Raw genomic sequence first — 27678 nt, 5'->3', positions numbered from 1 at the left:
CATTAAAGAGCTTAAGGTTGGCTCTGCTCCAGGCCCTGACGGCTTGTCGACTAAATACTACAAAACCTTCACAGATGTTCTCGCTCCTTATCTGGCCCGGTTTTTCAACTCCCTCGACACAAACTCGTCCCTGTACTCGACAGCCAACCTGGCTTTTATCTCTGTCATCCCTAAACCCGACAAGGATCTAAGCCTAGTGAGCAATTACAGACCAATCTCACTGATTAACAATGACTTAAAAATAATGACTAAAATCTTATCAAATAGACTGGGTTCCTTCATAGGTTCCTACGTCCATAAGGACCAGGCAGGCTTCATTCCGGGACGGCAGGGACCGGACCAGATAAGGAGAGACATCATCTCCCTGTTACAATCTGGTTGGGACGGCGGCCCTCCCCAGGAAGTTTTTCTTCTTTCCATCGACCTCCAAAAGGCCTTTGATACCGTCACCTGGCCCTACCTTTTCAACACTTTGGAGAGGTGGGGGGTTGGTCCTAAGTTCCTTAACAGTCTTTCAGCCCTGTATTCCACGTCCAGAGCCCAGATTAGACTCCAAGGACACCTCTCAAACCCTTTTCCCATTACTAAGGGAACCATGCAGGGATGTCCCTTATCTCCCCTTCTTTTCGCTATAGCTATAGAATCCCTGGCGGTGTCCATTAGAACCCAACCAGATATTCACGGTGTCAAGTGTGGTCCCTCCATACATAAATGCGCATTATTTGCGGACTACGTCCTTCTCTTCATCACTTCGCCACTCATCTCAACCCCTAACATTCTTCAGACTCTCCACAAGTTCGGGCAAGCCTCTGGACTATACGTGAATATGTCAAAGTCGATGGCCCTCAACATCACAATTTCTCCCAGCCTGGCTGATAGTCTTCGGACCCAGTTCCCGTTTACGTGGAACTCCTCTTCCATCCCGTACTTAGCAATCCACCTTACCTCAAATATAGGTCACCTATATAAACGTATTTTCCCCCCTATGTACAACAAACTGAAGGCGGACCTAGATCAATGGTCCCTCCATAAGCTCTCCTGGCTGGGAAAAGTCAACGCTATTAAAATGACCCTGCTACCGAGAATATTATACCTTTTCCGCTCCCTTCCTATCCTGGACCCCAAATCACATATTAATAACTTGCACTCCTCGATTATTCGTTTTCTGTGGGGTAGAACAACTCATAGACTTCCCAAAAATGTCCTCTTCAGACCCAGACAGAAGAGAAGATTTGGATTGCCCAACCTCTGGTGGTATTATCAAGCTGCCCAACTGAGCCAAATCTCTTGTATATACTTCAAGGGCGGGAAGCCCGACTGGGTAGAAATGGAAAGACAAGCCATCCCCAATTTCACTATTGACTTCCTCGTTTGGCGACCTTCCAAATCTAGGCCCCCCGATCATGTCCCCCACCCTGTCACACTCGGTAGCTCTCTGTGATTCTCTCTACAAACTGAATTCATTAACTTCTCACTAGCGCCCCTTAGCCCACCTCTTTAACAATCCCCAGTTCCCCCCTGGACTAGATATCAGAGCATTTCAATGGTGGCTCAACAAAGGCCTCTTCAGTATAGGGAACTTTTTTTAACTCTAACGGTCCCCTTACCTTAGGTCAATGTACCACTAAATTGGAAATGCCCCCTCTGAAAAATTTTGCTTCCATCAAATTTCCCACTTCCTGAATTTCCTCACCCCCCGAGCATCCTCCCCCCTAACCATCACTCCTTACTAACATTGGTGCGCATCAGCCATGCTCATGAGAGGAGGAATCTCCCTGATCTATGCAGCGCTGGGCGGAACCGCAGGAAAAAACAGGGTGCATGCTGAAATGGGAACGAGACCTCGATTTCGAGTGGGATCTAGATACTTGGCATAGTCACTTCGCAAGGGGGTTTAAGGGAATTATCAATATCTCCTTAATGGAGGCCAACCTCAAGGTCATTTCCAGGTGGTACATAGTTCCAACACGTCTCGCCTCAATTTTTCTCCACAATCCTCTCTGTTTCAGGGGGTGCGGACACCTGGGTTCCCTTAACCACACCTTCTGGGAATGCCCCAAAATCAGGGGATATTGGAATAAAATTTTCGTCCTCATCTGCAAAGTCACTGGGGAAGCGATTCTCCCAGGATCCCAAGATAGCCCTTCTTAACCTTAAAATACCCAATATGCCAAAATACACTCAGGTATTGACCCATTATATTTTGATAGGAGCTAAATTGTCAATAGCCCGGGCCTGGAAGACCTCAAAGGTTTCCATCCATTCTACTTAATGTGATTAATGTGATTAGTACTGCTTGGACCTTGAAGAAGGGGATATACCCCGAAGGCTTGTCCTGAAAAATTGTATGTTAGTGCAAATAAAAAAAGTATCACGGACAGTACTCAATTTTCTCCATCCATTCTACCAAACAGAAGATTTCCTGGATCATGTTTCAGGAAAAAACTTTGAGTACCATTCTGGATAAATTGGAGAGATTTAAATGTATATGGGAACCGTGGGCCAGACATATTGGGGTTCCCCTTTGATCCCAGGTCATCCCCCCTCTCAGCTATTCTCTCTCGGAGGGGTACACCCCTATTCTGCTCAAGCACTCCTTGAGGCCGCCACCCCTCATCTTCTTTCCCCCTTTCCCCTCCTGTCCCCCCTACTCTGCTACATGTATCCCTATCTGCTCCCTACTCTTCTTTTCCGACCCTGCGGGCAGGGGTCTTGACTCTACTAATGATAACAATACAATCTCCGCTCTCTCTCCCGCCAGCCTGAGGCTGATATACTCTGATAGCCCCCCAAGGGGCTAGTGGGCATTCGCCCCACGTGGGCTTAGCGATCCATGAAAAGTTATTCTCCAGTTAGAAGACGGATGGTTGCAGATTTGCTCTCGGTGAGTGCAATTAGTTGTTCCCCGCCCTCTAACGCGGGTCGTCCCCGTCTCCCCAACACAGTCTGAACCCAATTGGGGTGTGGGGGGTCTCGGGGCATCCGTGGACACGGCTCTCTTGCCACTACAGGTTTAAGTAGTGGGTTAGAGGTCTGCAATATGTTAAGATCCATCCTTCAAGACCAGATTGCTGTACGGATATCTTTTTGTCAGACATTCTAGTTCGAAGTCTTGTTTCATTTTGTCTGTTACCCCCCTGCGTGGGAGATATGTTGTTATTCTTTCATTTATGTCTCAATAAAATCTTTTTTTTGAAACTCAAAAAAAAAAAAGAAATATATAACTTTATACTTGATGTGGTGCCAAGGCTTGCACAGCCAGAAGTGCATTTGATTAAAATGAAAACTATAAGGTTTCCGGCCTTTTAAAATTAAATATTTATGTTTTTTTCTTTTTTTTTTTCATTTCTATAAAATATTTTCTTTTTTTTTCCCAAATAAACATTTAATACGGCTCACCCATGGCATAGGTGTCTCCCTACCAATTGCACAGTGTTTGGGAATAACACAGCAGAAGCTGTTTGCTTTTAGACTGTCTGTCTCTAATTGAAACTCTGTACAAAGCTCTCAATTAAATGGAAAACAAAAAAAAAAAAGGTACTGCTGCGCTCACTCATGCATTTTACATTGAACACCGAGCGCACCCATGACACTAGTTTTGCAGGGTTTCCGGCTGACAGCTGAATGTAAAAAAAAATCATGCCGGCAATTAAATATTCTTTTAAAAAAAACAGTGCCCGATGGATTTTAAGGGGGAACCCCACCCCTCACAGGCTGTGTGCACACCGAACGCACAGTCAATATGTTGTTAAGGAGCAGGGCTGGGCACCGCGTTCTTATCAACGGAGAAGTCATCAGCTGCCAGCGGACTTTCCCACTGATAGCTAAAAGGGAAAAAAAATAAATGCAGATAAAAAAAAAAAGTATAAAACAGCTTTGGGTCTAGTGTGGATTTTAAGGGTAACGGCGTGGGGTTACCCCTCCAAATTCAATTCCAGACCCTTATCCGAGCATGCAGCCCAGCAGGTCTGGAAAGGGGGGGGGGGACAAGCGAGCGCGCCCCCCCCCCCCCAACCATACCAGGCCACATGCCCTCAACAATTCTTAGTGTATCGACCCCCATGGAGTCTATGTATGAAACGTTGGTTGAGCGGATGTGGCAAATATTTGCACAATCAGGGCGACGATTGCCGCACTTCCTCTATAATATGGGATTCCTACACGGTCAGCCCCATCTATAGGGCACAATGTGTTTTGTGGGGGCTTTTTATTTCAGATTGAGGTATTTCTGGTAAAAAAAAAAAAAGTACTTCATGGTCACTAGATGGCAAATGATGATATAGGAATCTTACATAATAGAGGAAGTGCGGCTTAGAGGTCTATGTATAAAAGAAATTGGCAATTGAGTGGATGTGACAAACTTTTGCACAATCAGGGCAAAAATTGGCTTATTTCCTTCATTATGTGTGATTCCTATATAGTCAGCGCCATCTACTGGCCACATTACACCTCTATTATGTGTTATTCCTATATAGTCAGCGCCATCTACTGGTCATATTACACCTCTATTATGTGTGATTTCTATATAGTCAGCGCCATCTACTGGCCACATTATACCTCTATTATGTGTGATTCCTATATAGTCAGCGCCATCTACTGGCCATATTACACCTCTATTATGTGTGATTCCTTTATACCCAGCGCCATCTATTGGCCACCTTAAACCTCTATTATGTGTGATTTCTATACAGTCAGCGCCATCTACTGGCCACATTACACCTCTATTATGTTTGATTTCTATACAGTCAGCGCCATCTACTGGCCATATAACACCTCTATTATGTGTGATTTCTATACAGTTAGCGCCATCTACTGGCCACATTATACCTCTATTATGTGTGATTCCTTTATAGTCAGCGCCATCTACTGGTCATATTACACCTCTATTATGTGCGATTCCTATACAGTCAGCGCCATCTACTGGCCATATAACACCTCTATTATGTGTGATTCCTGTATAGTCAGCGCCATCTATTGGTCACCTTAAACCTCTATTATGTTTGATTTCTATACAGTCAGCGCCATCTACTGGCCACAATTACACCTCTATTATGTGTGATTTCTATACAGTCAGCGCCATCTACTGGCCACATTACACCTCTATTATGTGTGATTTCTATATAGTCAGCGCCATCTATTGCCCACCTTAAACCTCTATTATGTTTGATTTCTATACAGTCAGCGCCATCTACTGGCCATATTACACCTCTATTATGTGTGATTTCTATACAGTCAGCGCCATCTACTGACCACATTACACCTCTATTATGTGTGATTTCTATACAGTCAGCGCCATCTACTGACCACATTACACCTCTATTATGTGTGATTTCTATACAGTCAGCGCCATCTACTGGCCATATAACACCTTTATAGTCAGCGCCATCTATTAGCCACATTATACCTCTATTATGTGTGATTTCTATACAGTCTGCGCCATCTACTGGCCATATAACACCTCTATTATGTGTGATTTCTATACAGTCAGCGCCATCTACTGGCCACATTACACCTCTATTATGTCTGATTCCTATACAGTCAGCGCCATCTACTGGCCATATTACACCTCTATTATGTCTGATTCCTATACAGGCAGCGCCATCTATTGGCTACCTTAAACCTCTATTATGTTTGATTTCTATACAGTCAGCGCCATCTACTGACCGCATTACACCTCTATTATATGTGATTTCTATACAGTCAGCGCCATCTACTGGCCACATTGTACCTCTATTATGTGTGACTTCTATACAGTTAGCGCCATCTACTGGGCATATTACACCTCTATTAATGTGTGATTCCTATATAGCCAGCGCCATCTATTGGCCACCTCAAACCTCTATTATGTGTGATTTCTATACAGTCAGCGCCATCTACTGGCCACCATTACACCTCTATTATGTGTGATTTCTATAAGTCAGTGCCATCTACTGGCCACATTACACCTCTATTATGTGTGATTTCTATATAGTCAGCGCCATCTACTGGCAACATTACACCTCTATTATTTGTGATTTTATATACTCACCACCATCTATTGACTACATTAAAAAAAAAAACTAATTGTGGAAAAAAAAAAACATTATGACATAGGAATCATGCATAATATAGGAAATGTGGTAATTTTCCCCTGATTGCATTTTTGTCACATCCTCTCAATTACTATTTGCACACATGGGCAACCCCAATGAGTGGAGTACAGCAGTAACTTTTTTTTTTCAGAAGAGAGAGAGAGAGCTTTATACAAAGTATCAATTAGAGACAGATAGTCTAAAAGCAAACGGCTTTTGCTATGCTATTGACAATCACTGAGCTGCTTGCTTTCCTAGGCCAATAATGACCACTAGGTGGTGCTGATGATATAGGAATCCCACATAATAGAGGAAGTGCAGCAATTTTAGCTCTGAATGTTGGTCACATCCTCTTAATGAATATTTTTACACATAGGTTCCTTATGAGTGTGCAAAGCAGTACCTTTTTATTTTTTTTAACCACTTCAGTTCTGGAAAGTTTTACCCCCTTCATGACCAGGCCATTTTTTGAGATATAGCACTGTGTTACTTTAACTGACAATTGCGCAGTCGTGCGACTCTGTATCCAAATACATTGATATTTTTTTTTTCCCACCAATAACGCTTTCTTTTGGTGGTATTTTGAAAAAACAAAAACAAAACAAAATTTTTTACTTTCTGCTATAATACATATCCAAAAAAAAAAAAAAATCAAATTTCTTCATCAATTTCGGCCAAAATGTATTCTGCTACATGTTTTTAATAAAAAAAAAAAAAAAAAAAATAATAATAATAAAATCCCAAAAAGTGTATATTGATTTGTTTGCACAAAAGTTAAAGCTCTTTCAAGCTATGGGATAGATTTATGGACTTTTCTTTTAAATTAGTAATGGTGATGATCAGCAATTTTTAGTGGGGCTGCGACATTGCGGCGGACAGATCTGACACTAAGTGACACTTTTTGGGAACCAGTGGCACAATACAGTGATCAGTGCTAAAAAAATGCACTGTACCTGTACTATTGACTATGGCAGGGAAGGGGTTAACATGGGGGGAGATTAAAGGGTTAAATGTGTTCCTAGGGAGTGCTTTCTAACTGTGTGGGGGATGGTTTAACTGTAGAAAGACAGAGATCTGTGTTCCTGCTTAGCAGAAACACAAGATCTCTGTCTTCCTGACAAGCAAAATGGCGATCTGCCTTGTTTACTTAAGCAGATCGCCGCTCTGCCTCTCTCGGAGCGATCGCTGGGTTTCCTGGTGGACCCAATGTCTGCCGGAAACCTGCAGATCGCTGATTGGCCCCTGCTGTGTCCAATCAGTCAGTATGTCCAATCAGTCAGTATGTGGGGCGGTCCTTAAGTGGTTAATTTAGATGAGAAAAGAGCTCTGTACAAAGTATCAATTAGAGACAGATAATCTAAAAGCAAACAGCTTCTGCTGTGCTTTTGCCAATCACTGTGCTGTACAGAGCTCTTCTCCCACCTAAAAGCAAACCTGTGTGCTAGGCCAATTATGGCCACTGGAGGGCACTGACAATATAGGAATTACACATATTAGAGGAAGTACAGCAATGTGTGCTTTGATTGTGCACACGTTTCTCACATCCACTCAACCGACATTATATATATATATAGACCTCCTATTAGTGAGAACAGTAACTTTTTGTTTCCTTTTAGTTGAGACAACAAATCTATATAGAGTTTCAATTAGAGACAGACAGCCTGAAAGCAAACCACTTCTGCTGTGCCATTACCAAGCACTGTGCTGTACAAAGCCCCTCTCTAAGCTAAAAGGTAAAAAAAAAAAGTTACTGCAATGCTCACTCATGGAGTCCATGTATATAAATATAAAACATTCGCACAATCAGGGTGAAAATTTCTGCTCTTTCTCTGTTACGTGTGATTCCTATATTGTCAATTTTTCTTTTCACAAATACCTTAATCAAGAAAAAAAAAAAATGTATTGTAGCCAATAGATGGCGCTGATGATATAGGAACCACACATAACAGAGGAAGGAGGGGCAATTTATAGCCTAATTGTTGGACCGTTTTATTCATAGTCCCCTCGGCAAAAACGAGTGTCATGGGTGCACTTTGTATTAAATGTCTATTTGTAAAACAAATTTTTCGCATTCAAGTATTAATGTAAAAAAAAAAAAAAAAAAAGGCAAAGCACTTAATATAACATAATTCAATATAAAATAAAACTAATTTTTTGCATTAAAAATATGAGCTTTAGTTTATTTATTATTTTTTTTTTAGAAAGTGTAGAAAATAAAATTTGAACAAAAAAAAATTGAACGAAGATTTGAAGGTGTTTAACGGTGGTAGGTTTTATTGAAAATTTTGACTTGAAATATTTTAAAACTTGAAATATAAAAAATACCTGTGCGTAAAAAATAAAAATAAAAAAATAAAAAGTAAAACATTTAATATAACACAGTTCAAAAATGTAAATATAAAATGTATACATGAATGGAAAAAAAAAATGGAAAAAATAGTATAAAAATACCAATTTAAATGCAATAATATGTATATACAGTGTGTGTGTGTGTGTGTGTATAATATATATATATATATATATATATATATATATATATATATATACATACACACACACACACACACACACTAACATTATTAACATTATCATGGTTTAAAAGAAAACTAATAAACACATATACACATATAATATAATATATAATATATATATATATATATATATATATATATATATATATATATATATATATATATATATATATATATATATATATATATATATATATATATATATATATAATTTTTTCATTTTTTTTTATTGGTTTTATTTTAAACCATGACAATTTTGGTTCACTTAAGCAGTAGAATTCTGTGCATTATTTGTGCATTTTTAATGTCTTGTCACATTTTTTTCAGGTGAAAAATAAAATAAAAAATGGGGGGATCCACTGCTCTCCCAAAAGCAGAAAAATGCCCCCGTGTTAGAAATGATTTATTTAATTATTACTTAGCTATTTATACCTACTCCATAAAAATGCAAGGTCGTCTGTTGAATAAAAAAATTAATAAAAAAATTAATGAAAAATGTAAATAAACTGACTTACACCCTAGCTTTTGATGCACTTTGCTGGCTTCACACATTCATCAACACATTATTGTTTAGTATTTGTCTGCAAATATTATATATATATATATATATATATATATATATATATATATATATATATATATATATATATATATATATATATATATATATATATATATGTGTATGTGTGTGTATGTATGCGTAACACTTGCTACGTGGTCGCCATCTAGTGGATGAAAACAATAATGAACGTTCGTACATGCTTCACATTCTATAAACACACATTTTATTTTCTGGTAATCATATTTTTTAAAAAAAGGACGTGTCCTGAGCTTAGAAGGGAAAACATCATATCATACAGAAGTTTTTTTTTTTTTTTTAAATCACAGCTTATAAAAGTTTTACGTACAAAAAATGTTGTAAGTGCTAAGCAGCATATAAGAGGGCAGTATCGTTATATAATGTACATCAAAACATAAAAGAAACAAATAAAAGGCAAAGAAAAAATCTATATGTACTGTATATAAGTGTGAAACATATACAGAAAATTCTGACTTAGAAACAAATAAAATGCCCTATTTCTGATGTATTGAAAAAATAAGAAATAAGAATGTTTACATTCAAGTGTGAGAACAAAATGAAAGTAGAGGAGAGAAAATAGACAAGAGGAGAGAGAGAGAAAGAGACTGAGAGAGAGGAGGGAAAGGTGAAGGAAGGGTGGGAGGGAGAAAGGAAGGGAGCGAGGAAGGAAAGGGGAAGGGAGGGAGGGGAGGAAGGAAGGGAGAGAGGGAGAGAATGAAGGAAGGAAGGCAAGGAGGGAGGAAGAGGGAGGAAGAGAGGAAGGAAGGGAGAGAATAAAGGAAGAGAGGGAAGGAAGGAAAGAAGGAAAGAAACAAGAGAGGACAGGAGAGAGGAAGGTAAGAAAGGAAGGAAGGTAGGGAAGGAGGAAGAAAGAGAGGAATGAAGGGTGAGAAGAAAGGGAGAAAGGGAACGAAGGGAGGATTGGAGAGAGGAAGGAAGGAAGGGTGGGAGGAAGAGAGGAAGGGTGGAATGAAGAGAGGAAGGAAGGAAGGGAGAAAGGAAGGAAGGAAAGAAGGAAGGGAGGAAAGAAGAGAGGGAGGAAGGAAGAGAGGGAGGGAGGAAGACAGAAGGTGAAGGAAGGGAGGGAGGGAGAGAGGAAGGAAGGAAGTGTGGGAAGGAGAAAGAAAGGGAACGAGGAAGGAAAGGGGAAGGGAAGGAGGGAGGAAGAGAGAGAGGGAGAGAAAGAAGGAAGGAAAGAAGTAAAGAAAGAAAGAGGGGATTAAGGAAGAGAGGAAGGGAGGAAAAGAGGAAGGAAAGGGGAAGAAAGGAGGGGAGGAAGGAAGGAAGGGAGGAAGAGAGGAAGGGAGGAAGAGAGGAAGGAAAGGGGAAGAAAGGAGGGGAGGAAGGAAGGAAGGAAGGAAGGAAGGGGGGAAGAGAGGAAGGAAGGGTTAATGTTGGTGAAATCTAGATAGGGAGGAAGGACACAAGAAATTAAAAAGGTTACATGTACATTTTAAAGACTTGGATAAGAAGAATTCACATTTTTTACAGAAAATCCCAATAGCTAATACATGTCACAGGGTTGGCATCAGATGGATGTCGCTGAGAACGGTGGTATGGGTCCAGCTTGTATCTTCAGTTTGTAGGAGACACAGAAATGTCCACAGAGACCTGAGAGATGACACAGGACAAGTCTTTGTAAATGGGAAGTATGACCTTTTTATCAGTTTTATTTTCATGTATTTATCTTAAAGTAGAACTAGAAGGAAAGGGAGGGTTATTACCCCTGTCATTTTTTTTCACTATTTGTGTCCCATTGGGGAAATTTCCTATCACTTCTTGTCCCATATCTGGGCTTTATATGAGCTGAGGTGCCTCTCATATGCACTCATCAAGAATGTCAACTATGCCCGCCCTTTCTGCTCCCCCTTCTCTATTCATAGAAGCTGTACTATACCTTCTGTCAGTGAAAAGCGATCTCTGAATGAAGGACGGGCAGATGAATGCGAGGTCTACCTCTTCCATTCACAGATTGCTTCTCTTTCATGGAAGCTATAGTTCAGTTTTAAGAATTGAGTGAATGCAGGAGGTTGGCGGAAAAGGCGGGCATAGTTTGCACTCTTGATGTGTGCCTATGACAGGTTCCATATTAACCCCTGCAAGATTATGGCTGCAGAGCTAGGGGGAGGATCTTCGTTTTGAAGATCAGAGAATCTCCACACACAATGTTTTTCCTAGCTGAAAACATGCACAGACTTGAGAAGACTTTAGTATAGCCCAGCCTTTCTCAACCCTTTTTATTCCAGAGCAGAGGCCTAACTAGAACCTTCAGGGCCTTGGTGCAATAAACCATGAAGGGTCCTCCTGACTGCTGGTGCCCTTTCCAATGGTCCTGGAGCCCTTTCCATTTATCTCAGGGCCCTTCCCTCCGAGCCTGGTGACCTTCCCATTTGTCTCAGGGCCCTTCCCTCCGAGCCTGGGACCCTTTCCATTTGTCTGAGGGCCCTTCCCTCCGAGCCTGGCGACCTTCCCATTTGTCTCAGGGCCCTTCCCTCCGAGCCTGAGATCATTTCCATTTGTCTGAGGACCCTTCCCTCCAAGCCTGGCGACCTTCCCATTGATTCAAGGGCCCTTTACTCCCGTTGCTTGGCCCTTTATAGGCCCTAGTTCACACTGCGACACATAAAGTTGCATGAAAAGTCAAAACACATTAATTCCAATGGATGCTGTCTTAGTCAATGCAACTGTATTTGCGTCAACAAAAAAAGAGGTTCCCCCCACTACTTTTCAGCGACTTTTGTGCAATTTGAGTGCCATGGACTGCAATTTTAAATCACAAAAGTCGCAAACAAGCCGCAAGGAAATCACAAGCAAGTTGCACGACTTTGGGGTCACAGAAGTGTGAACCGAGCCTCACGGTACCGCAGCACCCCACCCCATGGAGTCAGAATGCCAGGGCCTAGTCACAAGCATGACCTTTGCGACCCTAGTTCCGCCACAAACCTTAAAAAAAAAGATTCAAGTCTCAAGAAACGCCTAAATAAACCAATTAATTGAGGTTTAATGTCCTCTACAATGGTGGCCAGTGGTGAGAGCCAAAATCGAAAAGATAAAATGATCTTTGTTGTCATGTAACTGGCTCTTCCAAGTGGCATTGGCCTGGAATTAAGCAGACACCATCAATTGGGAGATCATTTAGCCAGAGCTCCAAGAACCCCTAGAAACCTCTGGAGGAATCCTGGGGGGTTTACCGAACCCTGGTTGAGAATGGCTGGCGTAACCAGTGCTTCAGATGTAGGCTACATTGTATTCCAATAGGTTGACTATAGAAAAAGTATATAAATAATGCAGATGAAGTAGAAATGACCAATCTGGCCCGAGGAACTATTACCTTGGCTCATTCCCGCTGCTGATGCTGGGGGGGTTTCTTTTGTTTCCGGTCAGTCCTGTCCTTCTTAACCAAGTCTTTCTTCTTATTATCCAACCTTTTCATCAGCTTGACAACCCAGGGGTTGCCCAGAGGGGCACATAGCCTCAGGGAGGGCTTATGGAATGTAAAGAACCTGCAAGACAATAAGGGCCAGAATCATGACCAAGGTGGATCCGAGGTAATCCATTCACTTGGCTGGAGAATTGTCCACAACTTTAAATCTCCAAACAACTTACCCAAATGAAGACAAATTAAACGTGAGTGGAGTTCAAATGGCTATAGCAGATTTTAATATAATTAAAGTAGTTGTAAACCCTTACAAACCACTTTGACCTACAGGTAAGCCTAGATTAAGGCTTACCTGTAGGTCCAAGAAATATCTCCTAAACCTATATGGTTTAGGAGATATTTGCCCGTAGACCGCGGCGCGCAGGCGCACTGAGCGCAGCATCGTCAATGACAAAGATGCCGCGCGTGTCGGCTCCCGTGCGCATGCGCGGGAGTGACGTCATCGCGGCTTCGCCGAATGACAGCGGAGGAGCTGCAAGACCCCACCGAGAAGATGGATGCTCCGGACTACAGGGGACAGCGGTGGCTTCGCTGGCTCCTGTGTCAGGTAAGTGACACATAATGGGTTACTATGCGATGCATAGTAGTCCATTATGCTTTGCCTTTGCAGGGAATGAAAGAGGAAGTAAACCCATCAGGGTTTACTTCCTCTTTAACTACAAAATTTTAGGTAACAATAACCCAATAGTAGAAGTAGACATGTGCATTTCGTTTAGTTCCGAATCGAAATTCGGACGAATTTTCATTATTCAGACATTCGGATGCATCCGAATTACCGATTTACAATGCTAACGAATTCAAACGAAATTCGAATCAAATTCGAAAAATGACATTTTGCGACCCGAATTTGGGGCAATGTATCTTGGGGCCACTTTTAGCTAGAAACCCCAAATTTGGTATGCAAACACAGTAGAACTAGAACTGCAACATCTCCAAATTTGGGATTTCTATCACCAAGTGACCCCGAGTTACGGAGTCCCAAAGTGTCGCAAAATGTCATTCTCTGCTGCAGAAAAGTGCTTGACATTTTGCGACCCGACTTTGCGGCCCCGTAACTCGGGGTCACTTGGAGCTAGAAACCCCAATTTGGATATGTTGTAGTGCTATTGCTACTGTGTTTGCATACCAAATTTGGGGTTCCTAGCTATAAGTGGCCCCGAGATACGTGGCCCCAAAGTCGGGACACAAAATGTCATTCTCTTCTGCAGAAAAGTAATATAAATGAAATACGATGTGTGTGTTGTTTTGCACTGTACACTACAAGTATGAGAAGATGATGTGACAGATATACCGTATATACTCGAGTATAGGCCGACCCGAATATAAGCCGAGGCCCCCAATTTACCCCCAAAAAAACTGGCAAACTTATTGACTCGTGTATAAGCCGAGGGTGAGACATGCCTGTCCATCCCTGTGTGTGTGTCCGTCCATCCCTGTGTGTCCGTCCATCCCTGTGTGTCCGTCCATCCCTGTGTGTCCGTCCATCCATCCCTGTGTGTGTGTGTGTCCATCCATCCATCCATCCCTGTGTGTGTGTGTGTGTCCATCCATCCATCCATCCCTGTGTGTGTGTGTGTCCATCCATCCATCCATCCCTGTGTGTGTGTGTCTCCATCCATCCATCCCTGTGTGTGTGTGTCTCCATCCATCCATCCATCCCTGTGTGTGTGTGTATCCATCCATCCCTGTGTGTGTGTGTCTCCATCCATTCATCCCTGTGTGTGTGTGTCCGTGTGTGTGTGTGTGTGTGTGTGTGTGTGTGTGTGTCCAGCCTACCTGTGTCCCGAGCCTGTGTCCCGAGCCTCCGTCCCGTGCCTTGCCTCCTTGCCTCCGTCCCGTGCCGTGCCTTGCCTCCGTCCCGTGCCGTGCCTTGCCTCCGTCCCGTGTCGTGCCTTGCCTCCGTCCCGTCCCGTGCCGTGCCTTGCCTTGCCTCCGTCCCGTGCCGTGCCTTGCCAGGATCGCCGCTCTTCGTCGGCGCCTCGGCGGCCATTCTAAAATTCAAAAGCCGCGCCTCCGCCTTCGCCTGTGATAGGCGGAACACTGAATTTCCCAGCAGCCTGTGTTCCGCCTATCACGGACATCGTCTCATCCTCGTCCGTAGTACGAGGATGAGACGATGTCCGTGATAGGCGGAACACAGGCTGCTGGGAAATTCAGTGTTCCGCCTATCACAGGCGAAGGCGGAGGCGGAGGCGCGGCGTTTGAAGGGTAGAATGTCCGCTGTCTGTCTGCTCGACACGCTGATCGAGCAGGCAGACAGCGATGACTCGAGTATAAGCCGAGGGGGGCACTTTCAGCCTCAAAAAAGAGGCTGAAAATCTCGGCTTATACTCGAGTATATACGGTATATAAGTAACTAACCATCTTCCAAAATTTCTAATTCAAATAGAAAAGATTAGAAAAAAATATAATTTAATAGAATAAAATAGAAAGAATATACAACCATCTTCTGAAATTCAAATTTCAAATAGAATGAATTAGAATTTCGAATAGTATGAATTCAAAATGTTTAATTCATTAATTTTAAATTTGGATAGAAAAGACTATAATAAAATAGAAAATAGACTAGAAAAATTATAGAACAGAACAGAATAGAATATATTATATTTTATTCTGTTCTGTTCTATTGTTTTTGTAGTCTATTCTTTTATATTCTATTAAAATCTTTTCTATTAAAATCGAAATCATTATATACTAAATTCGAATTTCAGAAGATGGTGGTTTTATAATATATATATATATATATATATATATATATATATATATATATATATATATATATATATATATATATATATATATATTCTTTCCGACATTCGAATTTCATATAGAATGAATTCGAATTTGAATAGAAAAGATTAGAATGGAAATAGAGAATAGACTAGAAAAACAATAGAACAGAATAGAATATAGATAGTATCTATTTAATTTTTAATTTCTTTTGCAGATTACTATTTGTTTCCATAAGATCTCCTGCAGACTATTAGTATCTATTTTGTTTTCTAACCAGATCTCCTGCAGACTATTAGCATCTATTTTTTTTAGCAGATCTCTTGTAGACTATTAACAGCCATTTCACTTCTTCTTTTTTTTGCAGATCTCCTGCAGACTGTTAGAATCAGTTTCATTTTTTTGGAGATTACTATTTATTTCCATCAGATTTCCTGCAGTATAATAACATATATTTCATTGTTTGCAGATCTCCTGCAGACTATTAGCATCTATATCTAAAGGAAATGGCTGTTCTAATGCAAAAAATAAAAATAAAAATGAAATAGATGCTAATAGTCTGCAGGAGATCTGCAAAATATTAAATAGATGTTAATATACTGCAGGAGATATGATGGAAATAAATAGTAATCTGCAAAAAAAAGAAAAATGAAATTGATTCTAACAGTCGTAAAATACGTGAAATGGCTGTTAATAGTCTACATGAGATCTGCTAAAAAAGAAATAGATGCTAGTAGTCTGCAGGAGATCTGCAAAAAAATGAAATAGATGCTAATAGTCTGCAGGAGATCTTATTAAAACAAATGGTAATCTGCAAAAAAATTAAAAATGAAATAGATAGTATCTATATTCTATTCTGTTCTATTGTTCTAGTCTACTCTCTATTTCTATTCTAATCTTTTCTATTCAAATTCGAATTCATTCTATATGAAATTCAAATGTCGGAAATATATATATATATATAACCATCTTCCGAAATTCTAATTTAGTATATAATGATTTCGATTTTAATAGAAACGATTTTAATAGAATATAAAAGAATAGACTAGAAAAACAATAGAACAGACCAGAATAAAATATAATATATTCTATTCTGTTCTGTTCTATTGTTTTTCTAGTCTATTTTCTATTTTATTATAATCTTTTCTATCCAAATTTAAAATTAATTCATTTAAAAAATTTGAATTCATACTATTCGAAATTCAAATTTATTCTATTCAAATTTGAATTTCAGAAGATGGTTGTATATTCTTTCTATTTTATTCTATTAAAATTTTTTTTATATTCTGTTCTAATCTTTTCTATTTGAATTAGAAATTTTGGAAGATGGTTAGTTACTTATATATATCTGTCACATCAACTTTTCATACTTGCAGTGTACCAGTGCAAAAAAAAACACACATCTTATTTCATTTATATTTATGGTATCAATGAAGTTGTCAGCATGCCAGATTGAAGAAGTCAGTTGTCGATCACAAGGCAAGTGCATATGCTGTATGTCATTGTCCACTTGCCAAAAGTTGTGTATTGTATTTGTCCACTTGCCACGTCACCTGCCACAAGTTGTGTATTGTCCACTTGCCACGTCACCTGCCACAAGTTGTGTATTGTCCACTTGCCACGTCACCTGCCACAAGTTGTGTATTGTCCACTTGCCACGACACCTGCCACCAATCGACCCCAAATATGGGCAATATGAAAGTACTTTTCTGCAGCAGAGAATGGCATTTTTTGCGACCCGAATTTGGGGCCATATATCTCGGGGTCACTTATAGCTAGAAACACCAAATTTGGTATGCTAATACAATAGAACTAGCACTACAACATATCTAAATTTGGGGCTTCTAGCACCAAGTGACCCCGAGATACATGGCCCTAAATTTGTGTCGCAAAATATTTTCTAATTCGGTAGAAATATTTTCTAATTTGGTTGAAATGTTTTCGAATGGGACCGATTTTTCGAATTCGGTAGAAAACTAATGAAATACGAAAACGAATTTAACGAATATAACTAAACGAAATTAATTAATTAACGAATTAAAACTAAATGAAACTAAACAAATTTTTTCCTTTTGCACATGTCTAAGTAGAAGTAGGGTTGCAGGTCCTTAAAGGCACCATAGGAGCAATATACAATTTCTGTGTCTGCGGCACCAGTTGTCTATGACAATCCCCCAACCGCAATGCGCCACCTCAGGGATGATACCAGCTGGCTGCAGATACAGCCTTATCCATAACTACATGGGTCACTACAAGTTGACTGCACCAAATAGAGGACACCACACCACCACATTTAGACTGCCTTAAAAAAAAAAAATACCCAAACCGCACACCAACTACCATAACTTTTATCTAGACTGTCCGATGCCAATAGTGGAAGGTTGAGGGGGGAGGCTCTCTTGGTATCTACAGATGTTTGACTGAGCCCTACTGACTCTTTCTAATGGACCACCGATTTAGAGCTCCTTGAAATCAGCTGGTATATGCCCAATAACCATTTAACCTTATGCTTTTTGGCTAATCTTCTCACATGTAGACCCTATGCTTAGCTCTTTTCACTGTTAATTCCATTTAGCTTTTCTTTAATGCAACAGCCAAAGAACTGACAATTTTAGAAAACAAGGTCAGCAAGAGCCCCTTACATGCTTTAATGCTACTGGCTTCCTTTAAAGCTAGTGGTACCTTATTTTTTGAAAGGCCAGAATCTAAGCCCCTGTACACACGGTCGGAGATTTCGACAACCAAATCCGTCGGCATTTTTTGCGACCCGAATTTGGGGCCATATATCTCGGGGTCACTTATAGCTAGAAACACCAAATTTGGTATGCTAATACAATAGAACTAGCACTACAACATATCCAAATTTGGGGCTTCTAGCACCAAGTGACCCCGAGATACATGGCCCTAAATTTGTGTCGCAAAATATTTTCGAATCCGGTTGAAATATTTTCGAATCATGTTGAAATCATTTCGAATTCGGTAGAAATATTTTCGAATTTGGTTGAAATGTTTTCGAATGGGACCGATTTTTCGAATTCGGTAGAAAACTAAACGAAATACGAAAACGAATTTAACGAATATAACTAAACGAAATTAATTAATTAACGAATTAAAACTAAATGAAACTAAACAAATTTTTTCCTTTTGCACATGTCTAAGTAGAAGTAGGGTTGCAGGTCCTTAAAGGAACCATAGGAGCAATATACAATTTCTGTGTCTGCGGCACCAGTTGTCTATGACAATCGCCCAAACGCAATGCGCCACCTCAGGGATGATACCAGCTGGCTGCAGATACAGCCTTATCCATAACTACATGGGTCACTACAAGTTGACTGCACCAAATAGAGGACACCACACCACCACATTTAGACTGCCTTAAAAAAAAAAAAATACACAAACCGCACACCAACTACCATAACTTTTATCTAGACTGTCCGATGCCAATAGTGGAAGGTTGAGGGGGGAGGCTCTCTTGGTATCTACAGATGTTTGACTGAGCCCTACTGACTCTTTCTAATGGACCACCGATTTAGAGCTCCTTGAAATCAGCTGGTATATGCCCAATAACCATTTAACCTTATGCTTTTTGGCTAATCTTCTCACATGTAGACCCTATGCTTAGCTCTTTTCACTGTTAATTCCATTTAGCCTTTCTTTAATGCAACAGCCAAAGAACTGGCAATTTTAGAAAACAAGGTCAGCAATAGCCCCTTACATGCTACTGGCTTCCTTTAAAGCTAGTGGTACCTTATTTTTTGAAAGGCCCAGAATCTAAGCCCCTGTACACACGGTCGGAGATTTCGACAACCAAATCCGTCGGATTTTGTCCGTCGGATTTTGCCCATCGGATCTTGTCCGTAACTGTTGCATACACACGGTCGGACTAAGTTGTCGAAAAATCCAATCATTCAGAACGTGATGACGTTATTTCGTTACGATGGGACTATGTTCAGGCTAGTAGCCAATAGCTTTGATGTAGGAATTTGATCTGAGCATGCGTGGCATTTGGTCCGCTCAAAATTCTCTACACATGATCGGAGTATGTCCGACCGGCCCAGTTGGTCGGAAAATATTTCCAACAAGTTGGAAAATTGGGTCCGACAGATATTCCGACGGAATCAGTCCGATGCATACCACACACAGTCAGATTATCCGACAACACGGTCCGATAGGACACATTCCGACGGATTCTCCGACCGTGTGTACAAGGGCTAAGACCAAGGTTTCCCTAGTTTGGGCTGCATTCTTGGTCCAGGTTGGTGTCTGAGAAGGTAAAAGTACTGAACCCAGGCCAAAGGAAGCCAGGTCAACCAGCATTTCTAGGAAAATGTCAGCCATGGCTTCCTCCATATTTCATTCAGTAGGGGTTTCCCATGAGACTGATTAATGTGGCATCCTATTTAATGATTTTTTTTGTTCATTCTCCTGATTATTTGCACAAAGAGCTGACTGGTCTGCAGATAATTTAATAATTCTCGAAAAACATTATAGCTTAGAGTCCCAGATAACATGGTTCTCTACAGATCAACTGCTCAGATTTTATGGAGGTATTCACAAGACATAAAAGTGCCCAGTCAGCAATTTCCCTAATCTACCCCTCCCCCGTCCTCTTATGTTGGGTGTTGTTAAGTTCCTTCCATTCTACTTACACCACGGCTTTCTCTCTGCATCCTTTCTCTGGTGTCTGCATCTCATATCCGATGACAGCGTTGGGTGGGATACGTTTGGTGCTGGTCTGGAGGCAGCAGTCGACCACCATGTTAGCTGTACCTACAACAGACAATATAAGCCAATGAAAGGGTCTTAGTCACAAATAAAACTGCATACATCTCTAGATAAACCTTATTTATAACAAGGGCAAATCTTCCAATGGGGACATCCCTCTGGTGGCAATTGTTTAGCAGGAAAATTCCCCTTACTTTAATGAGATAGTTACATAGTTAATCTGATTGCAAAAAGGACACAAGTCCAACCAGTTCCACCAACAAAGAAAAAAAGAAAACCAACACACTAAAATATAAATGCTCCATGTACACTATCCGAAACCCACAGATGATCCAGAGCAGTGATTCTCAACCAGGGTTCCGTGGAACCCTAGGGATTCCTCCAGAGGTTGCTGTCTGCCTCTCAGATGGCCGCCGTTCGTTCCGCCGCTCTGCGCATGTGCAGAGCTAGGATTTTCTATTCAATGCTTCTATACAGTATTCCCTTTTCCAAGATGGTGCCGGGAACACTCGAGACGCTTCTGCTCATGCGCGGAGCATCGTTCTGCGGCGATATGGCGCCATTTTTTAAAAACACAGTGTCTCCGTGTAATTCTATGGTTACACAGCTGGAAGTGACTGCTCTGTTCCCTTGCCTAATATTTCTCTCAAGGTAAGTCCCTGTGGGGCTCTTTTATATATTTTACTGCTTAAAATGGCAAAAATGTTTCCCTTAAAGGAAACAAAAGTGAAATCCTTAATCAATGCTCCCATCGTCGACTCTTCTTTAATGCGTCTCGCCCGTCACGTTACATTACCGATCGAGGATGCGGTCTCTTTTTACGGAAGTACTTGATCGAAAGATGGATTTGGAATTGAAAAAAGCTTATTCCATGGCTGCTGGGGGAGCTTGAAGGCCAGCAATTGCCACAGCGGCAGTGGCCAGAGCCATCTCGGGACATCCAGATTAGAGAAAGACCTTCAGGATGGCATCGAGATGGGGAAAATAATATCTTCTCTGCAGGAAATCAAACTAGCGGGAGATTTCGTGGCAGAGGCCTCGGTAGATATTATAAAGTCTTCAGCCAGGTCAATGCTGGCTTCAGTAACGGCAAGAAGGGCTCTATGGCTAAAACCATGGATGGCAGAAGCGGCTTCCAAAACGAATTGGTGCAGGATTCCGTATGATGGTTCGAACCTGTTCGGTGCCAAATTAGATTCGGCCATCTCAAAGGTAACAGGAGGGAAATCAGGTCTGATTCCTTCCGATAGAAGACCCAGAACACAGAAAGGTACAGCTTTCAGACGTAATCTGCCAGACAAATACCGGGAATCCAGATCCTACCGTCCGGGTAGGGAGTTTAGAAGGGACTGGAAGAACATAAAGCCCTCCTTTCTCAGGATACAGAAGTCCAAGGCTACCCCGGCTGGGGAACAGCAGAAATCATTTTGAAAATTCTCCTGCCCACCCAGCCCAGGTGGGCGCCAGGCTGAAAAATTTCTTCAAAATTTGGTCAAACCACATAAAGGATTTATGGATGTTATTCACAATCAAATTCGGTCACAGATGGAAATTCAAGAACAGATTCCCACGAGATCACTTCCGGACATACAGACTTCCATCCTCACTATCCAAAAGAAATCTGTTAGTGAAGTACATAACAGAGTTGAAACAGAAGGGAGCAATTCTGGAGGTCCCATCACACCAAAAAGGAAGGGGTTCTATTCCCCCCTGTTTTTGGTGAAAAAGAGGACAGGCAACTTGCGACCTGTGCTAGACCTCAAAAGGCTCAACAGAGGCATCAGAGTGGAATCTTTCAAAATGGAAAGTCTACAGTCCATTCTTCTAGAAATAAATCTAGATGACTGGAAGCTTTCTATAGATTTATCGGACGCTTATCTTCATGTGCCAGTTCCCCCGGCTTTTCAAAAGTTTCTGCGATTTGCCATAAAACAGCATAATTTCCCGTTCCGGTGTCTCCCATTCGGCATCTCCTTGGTTCCCAGGACATTCACCAAAGTTCTGTGATACTAGTGGCCTTTCTCAGGGAAAAAGGATTACAAGTCCACCATTACCTAGACGACATCCTGCTTTTAGCAGAGGATCAGGAAACTCTAATCCACCACCGGGAGATTTCCTTACAACACTTCAGAAGTTCAGGTGGATAATCAACTGGAGAAAGAGCAGGTTACAACCTACACAGAGAATGTTTTTTCTGGGGGCAGATCTGAACAGTATACAGCTTTCGCAGGAGAAGGTCAAGCCTCTAATACGGAAGATGCAGAGACTGTTGTCAACAAATCAGTTGCCAGCCAGAGCCTGTCTAAGTGTGCTGTGGTCTATGTCCGCAACCATACCTATGGTGCAGTGGTCACAGTGGCACATGAGAACTCTCCAGAACTAATTTCTCAGGCAGTGGGATGGAGTATAGATGCATCAGACCATCTTTATCTCCAGATCGGTGAAGCAGTCGATATGATGGTGGACACACCGGAGAAATCTCGGGAGATACAGACCAATAGTCCCTCCGGATCCAGAAGTAGTTACTTTGGATGCCTGCCAGACAGGTTGGGGAGCCCACTTTCAGGATCAGGCAGCCCAGGGGCGGTGGCATTTTCAGGCCTTAGGCCTAGTCTCGAACATTCTGGAGCCCAGAGCAGCCTTCCATGCCTTAAGAGCGTTTGCACCACTCCTGAGAGGCAAGAACGTGGTTATCCGCATGGACAACAAAGTGGCAGTGTCCTATATTCAGAGGCAAGGAGGTACCAGGAGTGCCACATTGATGGAGGAGGTTCGGCCCATTTTAGAGTGGGCCCAGATACATCTTTTGAGTTTAAAAGCAGTGTATTATCCAGCAACACAAAACATATTAGCCGACTACCTAAGTCGAGAAACTTTATCCAACAACGAGTGGTCCTTGAACCCTCAAACCTTCTCTTTCCTGACGGAGGTCTGGGGGATGCCAGAAATAGAGCTAGCAGCCACACCAACAAATACCAAATGCCTCAGATTGCTATCAAGGGGGTCGTTCCCATCAGCGGAGGGGATGGATTGTCTGAGTCACCCATGGAACTTCAGGTTGGGGTATATACATTTCCTCCAACCCCGTTGATTGCGAGATTCCTGTCCAGGCTCCGGAGGTTCTCAGCGACAGTAATCGCAATTATTCCACTATGGCCGAGGAGGCCGTGGTTCACGACACTTCTACAACTCAACCTGCAACCTCCTATTCCTCTCCCGATAACTCCGGATCTTTTATCCCAAGGTCAATTCCTGCATCCAGCACCAGAGAAGTTGCACCTGATGGCCTGGAGATTGAGAGGGCTAGGCTGAGAGCTCAGGGCTGCTCTCAAGAGGTTATATCAACTCTGATGCAAGCCAGGAAAGTTACGACTAATACCATTTATTCTAGAGTTTGGGAAAGATTCTGCTCCATGGCTCAACAGAAGGGATGGAAGAGCATTTCTCCGGAACCTGCTCATATTCTGGAATTCCTCCAATCAGGGGTCAACAAGGGTCTGAGTCTAAGTACCCTCAAAGTTCAAGTATCTGCCCTGTCAGCCAAAACGGATATGAAGTGGGCATTCCATCCTTTAGTAATCCAGTTCCCGAGGGCCTATCTAAAGATCAAACCTCCCAGGAAACCAGTCTTTCCATCATGGGATTTATCAGTAGTTCTCCATGCTCTATCTTCCCCTCCGTTTATTCCTTTGGACACAATCTCTCTATGGGACTTGACTTTGAAGCTAACTTTCCTCATTGCAATTACATCAGCAAAAAGGGTGTCGGAAATCCAAGCATTGATGATCTCGGAACCTCATTTGGTTCTCTTTCCCGACAGAGTGGTTCTAAGAGCCTTGGGACGGTTTATATCCAAAGTGGCCACTTCCTTCCACTACAACAAGGACATCATTCTTCCATCCTTCTCTAACAATCAGGGAGATCCGCACAAACTAGATGTGAGGTCAACCATCATTAAATTACCTAACTGCTACCACCTCTTTTAGAAGGACAGATTCTCTCTTGATCATCCCTCATGGATCCAAACGCAGGCAAGCGGCTTCCTCACATACCATCGCATCCTGGCTGGTCAGAATCATTAAAAATGCATATTCCTCCCAGCGCCTGGCCAGCGCCTGAGGGCATCAGGGCTCATTCAACAAGGGCAGTGGCTACCTCCTGGGCAGCGTATTGCAGAGTTTCTCCAGAGACAATATGCAGAGCAGCGTCTTGGTCCTCCAGGCATACCTTTATTTCCCACTACAAGGTGGACTCGGCTCACTTGTTCATGACTGACTTCGGCAGATCCATCATTCGAGCAAATTCTTCCACATTATAAGGAATTAAAGTTTATTTTTACTTGCACCCACCCGACTGGTGAGTTATTTCCCAGTGTGTGCTGCCATGAAGGCGGAAAATTGTATACTCACCTTCCGTAATTTTCCTTTCCTGACACATCTTCATGGCAGCACACATTTCCCACCCTGTTTCTTTGTGATGATATATACAGAGAATGTAGTGGGGGGGGGGGGGGGTCTCCTCTTCAGATTTATAGCTAATCCAATCCTGTCAGGTTGTGGGGGTGGAGTCACAACCCAGTGTGTGCTGCCATGAAGATGCGTCAGGAAAGGAAAATTACAGAAGGTGAGTATACAATTTTCCGTTTTTCAGGGGTAATTCATGATCTCATTGCCTTGTGGTTATTCAAAGACATCTGTTTATGTATTTCAGTGAATTGCAATGTCCTCAAAAAATGTAAGTTTAATCAGTCCATAAAATTACCTTGTATGTGACCAGATATAGGGTTAGGTTTGGAATTAGCATTAAGCCCCATACACACTATCAGATTTTCTGCTGATTTTTTTTTTTCCTTCGGATTTACCAAAACCATATAATATGAGGTCAAACCTTAGGAGCTTCAATTTGTATGCAATCAGGCAGGCCCTTGCATTGGTAAATCTGAAGGAAAAAAATCAGCAGAAAATCTGATAGTGTGTATGGGGCTTTAGACTTAAGACGCCTACAGACGATTGGATTTTCCGATGGGAAATGTGGGATGTGAGCTTATTGGCAGTAAGTCCGACCGTTTGTACGCTCCATCGGACAATTGTTGTCGGACTTTCCGCCAACAAATGTTGGCTAGCATGCTTTCAATTTTTAAGCCAACAAATGTGTGTTGTCAGATTCTACGATCTTGTGTACACAAGTCTGTTGGACAAAACACGCATGCTCACAAGCAAGGACGAGCCAGAAACGGTCGGTCTTGTAAACTAGCACTCGTAATGGAGAATTAACATTCGTAACGCGGCAAATTATGAAATCTGGAAATGCAGCGCACAATTCTCTTCTTCTTTAATGGGATAATAATGAAGCTGCTTTGCTGGTGATACAGATGGAGTTATTGGAAACAAATTTCCCAAGGCTTTTTTTTTTCTAGTGATATCAAACATAATATTATTATGTTTTTTTTTGTTTTTTTTTACCACAACACTATTATCCTGTAGTTTTTAAGATCAAAGGTATAACTATATGAAGAAAGAGAACGAGTGGGACTTTATATGAGACCAGGACTATCCAGCACCTAGGTCTCCATTCCTAATAACGTGGAAAATAAAGGGAAATTGGGGGAAGGGGGAGAAAGTTGGGACTTTGTATGATAACACAACCCTCAGGGTAGGATGGGACATACAATATAGTATCTAAATTAATCAAAGATGACGATAATGGACATAATACAATGATGAATATGCATTTAATTGATACAATAAATATGATACAAGTTAGTAAAACATTGTTGAGACATCATAAAAAATATAACATAGTAGACAGGGTATCATATAATGAATCTTTGCACTTTGGTGTTGTTTATCAGCTCCTTCACTGCCCTTTACACCTACTTTTACACCATTGTACTTCTTTCCCACCTTTCTTTCTATAGCCCCGTACAATATATACTTGGGTATATTATATATATCACGTATATAGGTTACTATTTTATTTTATTTTATTTCATTTTAGATCCCATTGGGGCTTTCACCGACTGCTACAGTATCGGAAGGGGGATCTTGCTCATGCACTCTTGCACTTTTTTGTTCCCTATTTGGCTTTGCTCTGCTGCCTTTGTGTTACCACCTCAGCTCCCGGATGGATGATTTTTTCATCCCCTGGTGCCTTTCATTATCAACAGTCCTATTTTAATGTCTCTCTACAAATGTATTTTACATTCACAGGTAAGAGTGTTAGGATTGTAGGTGCTGCTCCCTCTCTTCCTGTGTGAATTAATGAATATTAATTATTTACTTATTACTCATTTCAGACATCCCTTTTTAAATTGCTCCTGATGAGTGGATACAAATCCACGAAACGCGTAGAGATTATATATTTGATGTCATGTCACAGAAACCATGTCCATACCATGGGTTCCATTTGGATGAGTCATCAATTTATTGAATACTAGATGTTTATACTGTTCTAGCTGACTATTCTGGACGTATTGCTTATATTTTTCATTATATGATACCCTGTCTACTATGTTATATTTTTTATGATGTCTCAACAATGTTTTACTAACTTGTATCATATTTATTGTATCAATTAAATGCATATTCATCATTGTATTATGTTCATTATTGTCATCTTTGATTAATTTAGATACTATATCGTATGTCCCATCCTACCCTGAGGGTTGTGTTAGCATACAAAGTCCCAACCTTCTCCCCTTCCCCCAATTTCCCTTTATTTTCCAAAGGTATAACTACGTTGGTGTCCCTTGTTAATTTTACATTGTATCTTTTAAATGTAACTGCCAACTCCCAAACTGTCATTTGAAGTAAAACACATAGCCAAGTATTATTATACACATTTATTTTATTGTGCATTAAAAAAAGAAATCAAATAAAATTAGACATGCTATCTGCCAATAGAACTTAACCATTCTATGCATCCAAAAATATAGAAAATATAACAAATCAAATCATTATTATTCAACCAAAAAAATAAAATAAAAGCCTCATACATGGGTCCTGCTTCTTAATATAGGGGGTCACCAATGCCAAGAGTTGGTGAAAGCAGGGGTCGGTCATCCGGAGATAATTCCAAAAAATCATCTGGATTATTCTCCTGGAACTCCCGCAGCAAAGGCATATGACATAATTGGTCACCATTAAGCAACCAATTTTTGGTCCAAGAACTCCTCCTCCTCCTGTTCCTGGACTGGACTTGGGTCAAAGCAATAATTCCAAGGCCAATAATAAATAACTTGTTATCTCCTCCGATTCTGCAACATGGCTGGTGGACGAACGGCCGTTCAGAAACTAACTGAAAAGCACGAAATGAAAAGCGCGAATCAACACTCACCAAGCTTCTACTAACATTAAATTAGCAGAAGGAGTCCAAAGGGTGGCGCTAAAGAGCTGAAAAACCACGTAGTATGTCACTACGTTCATGTTTGTTGTCCGACAATTCCTTGCCGTTTTTATGCAAGACAAAATCCAGGCACACGCCTTCGGACAAAAGTCCGAGGATTTGTGCTGCGGAAAATCCAATCAAGTGTACGAGGCTTTATAGTTAAATTTAGTAGACATGCTCTACCACAAAAATTTGTTTATTTTATCTTTCTTTTCA

At 41.2% G+C, this 27678-nt stretch overlaps 1 protein-coding gene across 1 annotated transcript in view; it reads right to left on the bottom strand.

Annotated features, from left to right (window-relative positions):
* Positions 1-9370: 9370 nt before the first annotated feature.
* LOC143975680 (C-C motif chemokine 19-like) overlaps positions 9371-27678 on the bottom strand; it is an 83638-nt gene continuing 65330 nt past the window's right edge. The window contains exons 2-4 of the mRNA XM_077478174.1: positions 20001-20121; positions 12514-12685; positions 9371-10793 (exon numbers count right to left, since the gene is read on the bottom strand). Coding sequence (XP_077334300.1) covers positions 12520-12685; positions 20001-20121 — 287 coding nt within the window. The 3' untranslated portion in view covers positions 9371-10793; positions 12514-12519. The remainder of the gene's footprint in view (positions 10794-12513; positions 12686-20000; positions 20122-27678) is intronic.

Source organism: Lithobates pipiens, unplaced genomic scaffold (genome assembly GCF_037356315.1).
Source record: "Lithobates pipiens isolate NorthernLeopardFrog02 unplaced genomic scaffold, aLitPip1_a1.2 Scaffold_13, whole genome shotgun sequence".
Classification (NCBI taxonomy): Eukaryota; Metazoa; Chordata; class Amphibia; order Anura; family Ranidae; genus Lithobates; species Lithobates pipiens.
Note: the sequence above shows the minus strand (reverse complement) of the source record. Positions and strands in the feature narration are given on the sequence as shown.